The sequence below is a fragment of the Numida meleagris genome, chromosome 1 (genome assembly GCF_002078875.1).
Source record: "Numida meleagris isolate 19003 breed g44 Domestic line chromosome 1, NumMel1.0, whole genome shotgun sequence".
Lineage (NCBI taxonomy): Eukaryota > Metazoa > Chordata > Aves > Galliformes > Numididae > Numida > Numida meleagris.
In genome coordinates this window covers 167,678,174-167,690,709 of record NC_034409.1, presented here as the reverse complement: position 1 = coordinate 167,690,709, position 12,536 = coordinate 167,678,174, and the positions used below count along the sequence as shown (strand labels likewise).

At 44.0% G+C, this 12,536-nt stretch overlaps 1 protein-coding gene across 1 annotated transcript; it reads left to right on the top strand.

Annotated features, from left to right (window-relative positions):
* On the top strand, nt 1,061-11,370 carry DLEU7 (deleted in lymphocytic leukemia, 7). Its single transcript, XM_021384885.1, has 2 exons — nt 1,061-2,083; nt 10,622-11,370. Exons 1-2 carry the CDS (start codon nt 1,601-1,603, stop codon nt 10,826-10,828), a joined length of 690 nt encoding a protein of 229 aa, XP_021240560.1. The 5' UTR covers nt 1,061-1,600; the 3' UTR covers nt 10,829-11,370.

Here is a 12,536-nt window from a genome sequence, read left to right as displayed (position 1 = left end):
TCTAAATTGTCTTTTTTTCTCCTTTAAAAGCCTGAGGAACTTAAAAACCTGGCTCTTTCACTATATGGGTCCCAAAGCATGTCACTGCTGCAGTCAGTGTTGTCATCCTTTTTCCCATAGTGGAAGAGAAGGTGACAGGACAGCCTCAGGACAAGCAGTAAACCAGCCATGCAGCTGAAAGGAGAATTTTCCCCCTTCTCTTCTCAAGCCGGTGCTCTGATGACTGTGAGCCTTGAGATGGGATTGATATACTTGATTTTAGAAGAGAAAGGAACAGTAAAATCTGGCTGTGAGGAGCAGAAGTGAAGATGGGAGCTTCTCCAAAGGGATTTGCTGCCAGATACTCTGTTGAGGGATTTAGACAATGTATGGAAGTCCAAAGAGAGTGTGGTCAAACACGTCCCTCTTCATCTCCCCCTAGCAAAGCAGATTAATTTAAATTTATAAAGAACACAAAGATGAAAGAACGCTACCAAAAATTTAACTTGAGAGCAATTGGAAAGTTTAGATTAAAGTCTTTCAAGGAAAAATAATGACCAGAATTACAGTAGAAACAGTTGCTATATGGATAAGGCAAAATATTTGACAAGGAAAACATCTCTGAGAAGAAAGCACAAGGGCAGAGCTATTATAGCCTCTGCGGCCCTTTCCCTCAGACTTCTTATTTTATAACATATTTCTAAAACGCGACACCCACAACTGTTTTTCTTCATCTATCAAAGCATAAAATTGCCAGTCCTTTGACCTAACTTAAATCAAGGAAGTAGCAATGTTAGGTTTAATTAAAAACAGCAAATATTTGTACAGCTGTCCCTGGTTTCACAGCACAGAAATAGGTTTAGCATCAAACCTTACAGTTTTAAATCCTCTGGGAACCATATACAAAAACATATAGGATCCTTCTGGCTGACTTGCCAAAGCCAGAAATGCCTTTTTTTGGAGTTATTTCAGGTGGGGCTCATTCAGCCTTACCATTTCCAACCCACTGTTTTCCTACTTGAGGTTTTTTTTTTTTTTTTCCCCCCGTGTGCCAAGTGCAGCACTGTCAGGCTGACAAGTTTGGATGCATTTGATGCATTTCAGGGTTGTGAGTAATAATAGCAATAAAACCAAGGTAGGCTGAGAAGCTTTGATGGAAATGCTGGCTGGGCATTTCCAGCAGTTGGTGTCACTTGGAGACACCTGGCATGGGATGCAGGAGCCTTCACCAGCTCCATGCTGATGATCCCTGAAGCTGGGAGGGGTTTGGAAGGAAATCATTCCTTCTGGCCCTTGCTCCCCTTTTAAATTACTCATCGAAGCACGTTGTAAAATCCTTCAGCACCCAGCTCTATAAAGCTGCCCTCACAGGGCTGAGGCTGCACCTCGGATGGGCCAGGCCTGGCAAGGCCAGTTCCGGTGGGAACGGTGGAGGGATTTATGCCGCACCCTGCTCTGCACCCAGCTGGGGATTTGCAAACCTCCCCCAAATCTGCCAAAATAAGCCTGAGGCGGGGCAGGGTGAGCGGCCACCCACCACGGGGTGAGAGATACGGAGGAGGGAAGGGGCGCAACAGGGCTTAAGAGGCTGCCGTCAGGCCTGGGGTGGGAGGGGAGGCTGATGGCTGGCCTGGCCACTCTGCTCGAGTCCCTTGGGCACCAGGCAGAAGCTCTCCACGCACTCCAGGCAGTGTGGGGAGGCAGGGAAGATGGTGTAGCCCCCCACCCTCCCTGCAGCCCTCCACAGCCTTACCAGACCCAAAGTGACAGCACCGGCCAGCATGGTTTGGTCTGGCCGAGCCCAGGAGGAAAAATGGAGGTGGCTGGGCTTGGCTGGGCCTGCAAGCTGGAGGAGGAGAGAAAAGCCCCAGGGAAGAGTTCTGAGGACGAAGAGAAAAGTGGAGACCAAACTCCCCTCAACCTAGGGGAGCCCAGGCCACAGAGGCTATCCCAGCTCAGGTTGGAGAGGCCTGAGACACTGCGAGAGAAGGCTCTGCGCAGGAAGCTGTCCCGAGTAGTCAGTGCAACCTCCCAGCTTGTAACAGTAGAGCAGACCTTCCTACTTCCTCTCGTACAGCAGCATCCTTTTCCTCTCCACCCAAAAGTAAGTAAGGGACAAACACAATAACTTTTGGGGGGGCTTTTTGCAGAGGAGGTGCTGATTGCACTGATAACTGCATGTGCTGGGTTTTGTCCTGTGGACTGAAAGAGTTTCACGTCCACTAATTTTCATTTAAACTTATAGCCTGCAATACAGTTAATAACTTACTGATGGTTCAATGTAGTTGTGTCGCAAGGGTTCAGGGGATAAAAACACTTTTTGGTAGAATATAGGTTTGTTTCACACTGAGTAGCCTGGAAAGATTACTTAGAGATTTTCAAAAAGTTAATTTTATATGCATAAATTTCCCTAAAACAGCCAAAAAACAACACAAGATGCAGAGATGACCGGTAACCTACAAATGAAATGACTGCCCAGCAGAGCCCATGGCTATTCCATAACAGTACACTATACATCCAGCATATGAGACCCAACAAACATTGACCTGAAAAAATCTTTAATTTTCCAATAAATGCAATGATTATGCATATTAATCTATAAAGAAATCTAAGAAAAAGCTTAGTCATGAGCTTGCAAGTCATGGTTTTAGGGGTGGGTTAAGGAGTACAGTATGTCTCACTCCGAGTCAGATAATGTTGGCATTGCCTCAAAACTTACCTTAGGATGAATCTTAAGTGTATCACGTAGAACAAGATTGCAGTTCTTAACCAACTCTCAGTAGTGAAGTTGTCACCAGCTGTTGGGCTGGTTGAAAATACAACTAAAATCTGCTCTTTTTCCTTTGTACCAGGCTTCCCAGAGTAGACCAGCACAGTACTGGAAGATGGGGGATAGGGAAGCAGCAAAGAATTAGCCACAAAGTCTGATCTGATGGTTAATTTTTTTGTGGGGAAAAAAAAATACTATGACTTTGGGTTTCTCAGCATCTTGCTGATGAATTTGAGATATTGCAAGATACTGTTTTCACAGGTGCTAGACCAGTGTGCTGGGTCTGACTAGCTTTGTGATTGTTCACAGTCTGTGAAAAATCAAGTTATCTCAAGTCACGATACAATTCACTCATATACACAGTCACCAAGGGCCAGAAGCAAACTTTGAAGATTTGGATCCAAATTGCCTAGAGGTGGTAGGAGTGACAATAGAAGCTATACATGAGTGTGTTAAAAGTCAGCCAAAATTGTTAGATAACACACTTCAAAAATGAGAGTGCAGTGATATTTTGGACTTCTGTAATACCAATTTTACAGCAAGACTGCTTCATTGTTTGTAATTTAAAATAATTAATGCAATTTGTTTTTGTACAAACAAATGTTGGTTTGATGAAATACAGCCACCTCAAGGAAGGTTTTATTTTCTTCCTCTTCTTTCCCAGAACTACTTTAATATTACTTGTGTGAAAGTATGTGTTTAGATACCACTGGGAATATAGTTTACTTTGGATTCTGATTTTCCTATTGCACTTGAAGCTAAGTTAGTTTTTTCTTCACTGAAAACCCATTATCATGATCCACTGAGCTCTGAGACATTTTCCCCCTTCCCTTTTACAGGAAGGTTACATAAATTCTGTGCTAGGTTTCTATAGACTCTGTGTCACGGATAACTGACCCCTTTAGCTGCAAGTAATTTCACTGTTGCAGATTTGATTTTGAAGCAAATTGGATTTCAAGGGATCAATTTATATTATAACCTCTTCATAAATTCACATGAACAAGCCTTTATAAATAAGCTCTTGGCCAGTGAGTTGGCCAAAATCCCTTCAACATGGCAGCTCTTGGTAACATGTCCTTCCATTCACTATTTTTGAAGGAAGACTCTGGTTTTATAGTCCAGAGACAGTCACACATAGTCAGTATCTGGTACTCCTCATTTCTTGGTACGGTTAAGTCTTTCTGGTCTTTTTTGGCAATGCTGACTTTCTTGTTTCTCATTTGTTCTGTGTCCGTTCCTTGGTTTCTTTTTACGGTATTGGTACTGGTTTATCAGCTGAACAGATAAAAAGTTACTCTGTACAATGGCACCAAGACAGACAAAGGATTGAAGAAAATATAGACTCAAGGAATGGGAAGGACAAAACTTATGTAGTTCATTGCCTGTGGATATTGGAAATACACTTTGCGGAGTTCCACTATATGTTAGATAGTGCAGTTCCTCAGCAGTTAAAAAGAGGGTGTTAATTTCTGATGAAAAGTGATGCATTTGCAGGAATTTGGAGCACAACTTTTGCTAGTGACAGTGAGCATGTAATCACTGGTTTTGCATGCAGTACCACCACAAAGAGTTTGCTTAGCCAAACTGTGTGCCTGAAGATGGGATGGGCAAGGGGCCCCTTTCCCCTCACCTTGGGATCCAGCTGGCTGCATCATCCCATTGCCCACCTGGCTGTTTGTTGGCATCGGCACCCACAGGCAAACTCCTAGCGCCTTCTGCCTTCACAAAGACGCCCTGTAATAACCACCACATTTTCTATCCCGTAATTACACACTGCCAAGGTGAACAGAACGGCCTTTTTTTAACAGAGTGAGAGATTCTGTATTTTAAGAAGCAATTTGAGTGCATTTGAAAAGGAAAAATAAAAGGTAGAAAACCTTCCCAAAATAGCAGTGTGTGGCTTGCCCTGGCTGTGCTCAGGTGCAGCTATGCATTACTCCAGCTTTTTGATAACATCCTGTCTCCTTTGCCGGAGTTACCGAAGGGTCGTTCAAATGGTACTAAATCAGAAATGTGGAGCAGATTGGACTGCGCCAATCTCGATGGCAGCCAGCAGGGAGTGGAATATAAATCATACTAAGAAGTTAAAATAGCTGTCCCATTTGCAAAACAGTCATGGTATTTTCATTAAAGGGGAAAAGAAAATACTGTCCCTAAAAGGTGCCAGATTGGCAGGGCAGGATAATAAAAAAAAACTTCTGACTGCAAGCTTCTTCTGCCCATGTGCTGCAGTGCACAGAAGAAGAAGGTGGGGGTCTAGAGTAGCATCAGCGGAAGTGCACATTTACCATAGTTTCCTTGCCCTGTATCTCCCACTGAGGTGAAGCAGTGCAGCTGCTGTGAAGTCAGCCTAGAGGCACTCCATTTATACAGGGAGCAAGTTGCTTCACTGGGGCTTGAGCAGTAGCACAAAGGCAAGCAGCAGTGCCAGTCTTTTGTTCTGTTTTCCTGCTGTATTTAGACCCATCCCATGTATTTAGTCAAAAGAGAAACAACAAATCCATCACAGGCCAAAGAATAGCACAGAATCAGGCATCGCTGACTTTGGCCACATGAACTGTAGACCCAGAGATACCCTGCTTCCCGTGGGACAGCCAGCAAAAGCACAGCACTAGGACAGGGCTCTTCACCCAGGAGATCTGCATGTTTTGTGGGAGGAATACGGGATAGCTGTTGCTAGTTGATATTTCTAGAGGTACTTAATAAGCTTGTTTTCTGGTTGCTGATATCCTGAAGCAAATCGGAGATCAGTTCTCAGTGCCAAAGTGACTAGTTCTTCCCTCTGTGAGAGATCTGAGGACTGATTCATAAATAATGGCTTAGGGGTGATGGAAACAAGATAAATTGCTTTCATTAGAATTCGCATAAAACAGCAGCAGACTCCTTGTTTGCCACCACGGATTGAACAAATGTGCCAGCATGCACGTTTCTCATTTTGCAGCCACTGATATTATAAAGTTGTTCCTGGACCTAATAGCTTTGAGCACTCATTTTTTAAAGTAATTGATATGAAGGCTGATCCTGGAAAAGATTGCTTCACCCTCCATAAAGTTATTTGCAAGCTGTAGGCATTAATACTTGTTTCTTGGATATTTTTTTAAATACTGACAAATGAGCGATCTAAAGTTTTTCAAGTGAAGAATTGCCTCCAAGATCTTTCTGGAAGCTCAGAGGAAATATGCTTATGCAGTTCAATTTTATTAATACGATAGTGCTGCACGCCGCATGCATCTGCACCTGCTGAGTTAGAAAGAGTCTTTACAACAGCAAACCGCAGAATGAACTACACTAGGGGATTGTGGGATTATTTTTTCTTCAGAAATAGAAACTTTACGAGAAATTATTAACAACTCCAGCATTTTTGATGGTACATGGCCTAAGAGAACTCTTCCAACTGCAATAGTTTTAGAAAACGAGATGAGAGATGGGTAACGACGGGAGGTGGGGCTCGTAGAACCATAGAATTGTTAAGATTGCGAAAGACCTCTCAGATGATCTAGTCCAACCATCAGCCCATCCCTACCATGCCCACTAAACTGCGTCCCTCAGTGCCACATCTACACAGCTCTTGAACACCTCCAGGGACAGTGACTCTACCACCTCCCTGGGCAGCCTGTTCCAATGCCTCACTGCACTTTCTGAGAAGAAATGTTTCCTAATATCCAGCCTGAACCTTCTCTGGTGCAACTTAAGGACATTACCTCTAGTCCTGTCGCTGTTGCCTGGGAGAAGAGGCTGACCCCCACCTTGTCACATCCTCCTTACAGAGTTTTGTAGAGAGCGATAAGGTCTCACCTGAGCCTCCTCTTCTCTGGATTGAATAATCCCTATTCCCTCAGCTGCTTCTCATAGGACTTGTGCTCCAGCCCATTCACGCTTCATCCTCTCCATGAAGGCTTAGTGGCATCTTAGCTGGGTGTGTGCAGCTCAAGCCACTTTCCCTTTAGAGTCATCAGAGAGAAAGAGAGAATTCCATTTTCAGTTCATCCTAAAACGGGCATCTAAGCTGGGTCTGGTAAACTGCTCCTATTCTCTCTACTGACCACGTGAAGAACCTCCAGGAGGAAGATGTCTCTGACTTTCACATCACCTTCTAAATGAGCATTTTATTCCTCCAGAGGTTGAGCCACCCTGAGATATTATTCTAGAAAAATATAAAATAGGTCAGTGGGAGTGGAGGCACTGAGTTACCAGCAGTGGGCATCAGGAGCTATGCCACTCCCGCCCCTGCTCCCAGATTTTGGCCTGCTGACCATGGAGAGCATCCAGCACCTGGACCAGGGCAGCACCACTGCCACTCTCCCCTCAGCGGAAATTTTGTCTACAAGGGCACATAGAGATTAAGGAAAAAATGTTGAGGGTTGGCAGTGGGCCAGGGTCTAAAATTTGAGCGTGCAAAAGAAAAAGGCAGCTGTCTGTTAGAGCCAGCTGTAGGAATATGTTTGATGGGTCAGGTCGGCATTTCAGAGCAAAATAAAAGATGGAAGCAAGCAGTTTGTATCTTCTCTAAAGGAGCCTTTATAAAAGCGGCCTCTTCATACACTTGAAGCAAGTTTGTGGATAGTATCAATTTTACATTGAGGTTCAAAAATAAAAGCTGGGCCATCAGAAACATCCTGAAACTTCAGCCTACCACTGAGTGACAACTGCATGAAACAGACTCAGAGCAGTGGAAAATTTTAAGCCATAAATTAGAGAGCCTTGAAACTAGTAGGCCATGATGTTTTTATTCTGGGGGAGATTCTTTATTAACTCATCTGTCTAAACATATGGATCTTGACAAATGAAAACTGCAGGGAGGATCCGCTCCTGTCCTGCAGTTGAAAACACTTCAAATCACTGCAGATATTCTTGTTAGTGTCTCTTAAATGGCAAAATACCACATGAACTGCTGCTCACTATCAGTTCAGTTCACAAGGGCCCTACTTCCTGAAGTTAAAACGGAAAGAATTTCTGGTCTGAAACTTTTGCTCCAGTTAGTTATGATCTACTTCTACTGAAAGGAGAGAGATAAGTCAAGTTTTTATTCCCTGTCATGTATCCTAAAGCTCCCATGTGCTGGACACCTGCGAAAGCGAGCAAAGCGAGCTTGTTTACTTAGCGCAATTTATTTGACCTTTTAATATATTTGAGTAAGGATTTTATACCTAAGGCAACTTTACAGAACAGATTTGAAAGGTGACCTTCAAAGGAAACATCAAAATCTTTCTGAAAAAGGAAACTTTGGAAATATATGTGAAAAAGGCTGCTTTTCAGCTAACCTCCTGACTCAGGACTCCCTGGATTTCAGCATGGGGCGTACCAGAGTGATGAGTTCACTTTGCTCACAGCAGACCCACAACTGCTATTGTACAATACCTGAGGGCCCAAAAATGGTATCGGATGGCTAGTTCAGATATTTCCACACTGAATGCCTTCTGCTTGCTGGCTGGGGTAGCCATTCAGCACTGTTTTCAATGTTAGCCCACATTTCAATCCTTCAACTGCAAATCCTTTTTGCTGTTTCCATTATGAAGCTGGGATTGTCTGGGTGACAGGGAGTTTTAAAAACTGGTTTCTTTGTTTCTTTTAATAACAAAGGCAAAACCCACAATAAGTCTAAACCTGCATGCTTTTAAGAATAACTTTAAAACTCAATTTCCTCTCAGCTAAAAACACAGGCTGCCACTAACTATAAGAGTAAATACATCAAGTGTAGGTGGTAAGAGGTGCCAAAATCTGGTGTGTGCCATAAGCTATGGGAGAAGGCTCCTCTGTTCCTTGCAGTTTATCTAGATGAGTTCATTGTGTGGGGGACTTTGGGAAGGCAGAGGCTCTGACTGAGACCACATTTGCACATCCATTTTAGGCTGGCAGAGGCTGATCCTACTGCCTGAAGATGTTATGTCCTCTTCACATCCAAATGTGCATTCCCACTGTTGAGGTGCTCCTCTCTTCATGCTGACATAAGGAAAACCAGGTTGAGGAATTATCGTGAGTTAAAACTCTGCTTCTACCACCTGTTCCTACCCCCTTTTTAGGCAGAGGTAGGAGCAGACGGGGATGGAAAGAGATGTGTTTTTTAGTAGATCATAGAATCATAGAATCATAGAATGGCTTGGGTTGAAAAGGACCTCAAAGATCATCGAGTCTCAACCCCCTGCCAAGTGCAGGGTCGCCAACCACTAGACCAGGCTGCCCAGAGCCACGTCCAGTCTGGCCTTGAATGCCTCCAGGGATGGGGCATCCACAACCTCCCTGGGCAACCTGTTCCAGTGTGTCACCACCCTCTGTGTGAAAAACTTCCTCCTAATATCTAACCTAAATCTCCCCTGTCTCAGCTTAAAACCATTCCCCCTTGTCCTATCGCTATCCACCCTCACAAACAATTGATCCCCCTCCTGTTTATATGCTCCCTTCAAGTATTGGAAGGCCACAATGAGGTCTCCCTGGAGCCTTCTCTTCTCCAAACTGAACAAGCCCAGTTCCCTCAACCTTTCCTTATAGGAGAGGTGCTCCAGCCCTCTGATCATCTTGGTCGCCCTCCTCTGCACTCGTTCCAAGAGCTCCACGTCCTTCTTGTGCTGGGGGACCCAGGCCTGGATGTAGTACTCCAGATGGGGCCTCACAAGAGCCGAGTAGAGGGGGACCACCACCTCCCTCTCCCTGCTGACCACTCCTCTTTTAATGCAGCCTAGTATATAGTTGGCCCTCCGGGCTGCCAACGCACACTGCTGGCTCATGTCCAGCTTCTCGTCCACCAGGACCCCCAAGTCCCTCTCCGCAGGGCTGCTTTCAAGTACTTCTTCCCCCAGGTTGTATAAATACCTGGGATTGCCCTGGCCCAAGTGCAGCACCCTGCACTTGGCCTTGTTGAACCTCATTAGGTTATCGTGGGCCCACTTGTCCAGCCTGTCCAGGTCCCTCTGGATGGCTTCCCTTCCTTCCAGTGTATCGACTGCACCGCTCAGCTTGGTGTCATCTGCAAACTTGCTGAGGGTACACTCGATTCCATCGTCTATGTCATTGATAAAGACATTGAAGAGCACCGGTCCCAGGATGTGGACCTAGATGTGCTCATGACCTACACTAGCCCAGCTCAGTGGCAGGCAGAAACTTTCTAACTATGCACGTTCATCTCTGATTCAGAGTGAGATGGTCTAGCAGTGGTTGCCCCTGCAAGACAAGGTCCCACAGTCAGCAGCACTACTAATCTTTCAGGGGAAACCAGCAGGCAGAATGTTCTATGAGTTGCAGTTTGTGAGGTTGGCTGGAATGTGTTAAGGAATGCATTTGCCCCAGCAGTGCAGTTGTTATCACAGCACTTCTTAGCTCCAGACCTTGCTACATCAGAGGACTGGGAAGTCTTCATGCATCGTCATGGTGCATAACCAGCAGAGCTATCAGGGTCTCCTGCCTCACTGGTGATCCCAGTCACCTCACAGATGAAGGACACCACACAGAAGTGGCATTTCAGAGGACTGCTGTCACATTGTGCCCCTGGGAGCAATTGGGAGCTCTCCAGAGACGTTTGGATCTAACATGTTCCTGACGTCCTACCTTTGCCTGTCAGTGTAGGGGAAGCTGACTTGCTGAGGACAGCTACTAAAGCTCTGTCTAGTAGAAACAGAACTAAAAAAAAAAATCACTGATGCCTGGGGAAGGCAAATGACCCTTAAAAGTGAGTAGGTGAAACAGCTACCCAAGGATTTCTGCCAAGTAAGTTTGCAGCAGCATTTAGTGGTTACACTACATGTATCTCAAAACTAAAGATGTTTCACACTAAATCAGAGATGAACATGCATGGTTAGGAAGTTTCTGTCTAGAAAATCATGCCTGAAAAACACAGGGGAGCATTATTTTTCACCCACTTCTTTTTGCTTTTATTTTTAGGATAGCATTGAGTTTAGAAACATCTGTAGTCACATGGCTTTACAAAGAGAGGGACAGCAATTTGAGAAAGACTTGCATGAAGCACACCAGTGTCTGAAGGTGATCATCGAGAAACATATTTGTTCACTGGCAATTTTCCCCTCAGAATCCTATATCCCAGTCCGATCTGCCCTGAGACAAATCCTGCAAAATCTCCTGGCGATGTGAAACAGCAGACCGGCCAAGGAACTAGTACTGCAAGTGAGCTGTAATGGTCCTATAAAAATAGCAGATAACTTGAAAGGTGAATCCTGGAGATGTTACTGTAGCAAGAGTTCCCACTGACTTTACATTAGTGGAGACTTCCCAATGGAGATGATATTGCTGCAGAGTACTGAATAACCTTCTCATATCAAACTCATACCAAAGTCATATAAATGGGAGCTGGGAACATCTCCAGAAGTTTCTCTGGAGGAACAGGAATAGGTTCTTAAATAATAAGGTTTCAAAATGAAGACAGAATGATAGAGGATGATACGACAACCATCAGAAATCTCTACATTTTCATCGCAGCTCAGGAAAATATGTTTCCAAGTAATTCCTTATGGAGTGGACACTTGATAGAGACAGAGAAAATATAGTGTATAAGTATGGACCGCTTCAAGAGAAAGTATACAGCCTGATTACACTGCAAGAAGACAGCCTGCTAAATCTTTATTACATTTTACCATAGTCAGCCAACAAATCAATGGAAAGGTGAAGGTGCAATATCTTCCACTGAGTAAAGAAAAAGAGAAGAAAAAATATGTGGGACCTATGGGATCAATTGCTTTAAAGCAATAAAAGGCCTTGGTAGATGATCCAGTGGAGGTGAATGGAAAGCAAAGCGAAGAGGCATTAACACGGTGAAGCAAAGGTATTTATAAACTGAGGTGAAACATTTGTGAAGATTGCTTTGCAGAGCTTTCTCAGCCCCTGTGACTGCGTAGCAGACAGCATAAAATTCTGCTCTCCTACTGCCAAATCAGGAGGGTTTATGAAGTCACTTCTGTCAAACAGCTGCAGCTGTAATGCTGAAAAGAGGCATTCCCCCCCTCTTTTTGCAATAAGATTTAATGTCTGTGTGATTGCTGAGTAGGAATAACGGCTTGTAAAACTTTTTTTTTTTTTTTAAAGGGATAAATTAAGCTCCTTTTAACTGTGATCTGGGTAGTAGGTGAGGGAATTTTGTAGACTATGAGATAGAAAAGTATCTCTTTCCATTGGCTGGAGCAGTGAATTTCCACATGTAATTTTTTTTCTCTTTCTCTCTCTTTTTATTTTATTTTATTTTATTTTATTTTATGTGTGATCGTGAACATCATCAGCTGAATACTTTCCGAGTGTGCTTCCATACTCTGATTGATTTGCCATATTTTATGTTCACACTTTAAATGTTACACTGGTGTCATTCTCACAGCTATAATTGAGGCTACCTCAAAACACTTACTCACTCGTTCTTAGTGTGAATGCAGAAAACTGCCCTAGGTTGAAACTCTTGGAGATGTCACAGCTTAGAATTCATTTAGAAATGGGAAGAAAAACCATGAAGGTTGGGTCAGAACACGATATCTCTTTTTTGTCCTTTAAACATGACTCTGTCCCTCAAGGGAAATGGGGGAGAGAGCTTTGTCAGTAGAAGAATACAGCAGTGTTTGCTGAAATGTTGTGATTTCCAGGGCAGCTCTGAGCCCAATGGCAAGAAGTGAACACAGCAAGGAGCTCGAGGCTGGATTCACACAAAGGTATTACCTGCATCCCCACATCAGTATTGGTGAGCATGTATCTGCTGTCATTGGCACCATCTTTCACAGCAAAGGCACAGAAGCCTGAAAAAGTCATGTGAAATGAGCCTTGTGACCATTTTCCTCATGCTGACCCCTCAGAGGAGAGATTT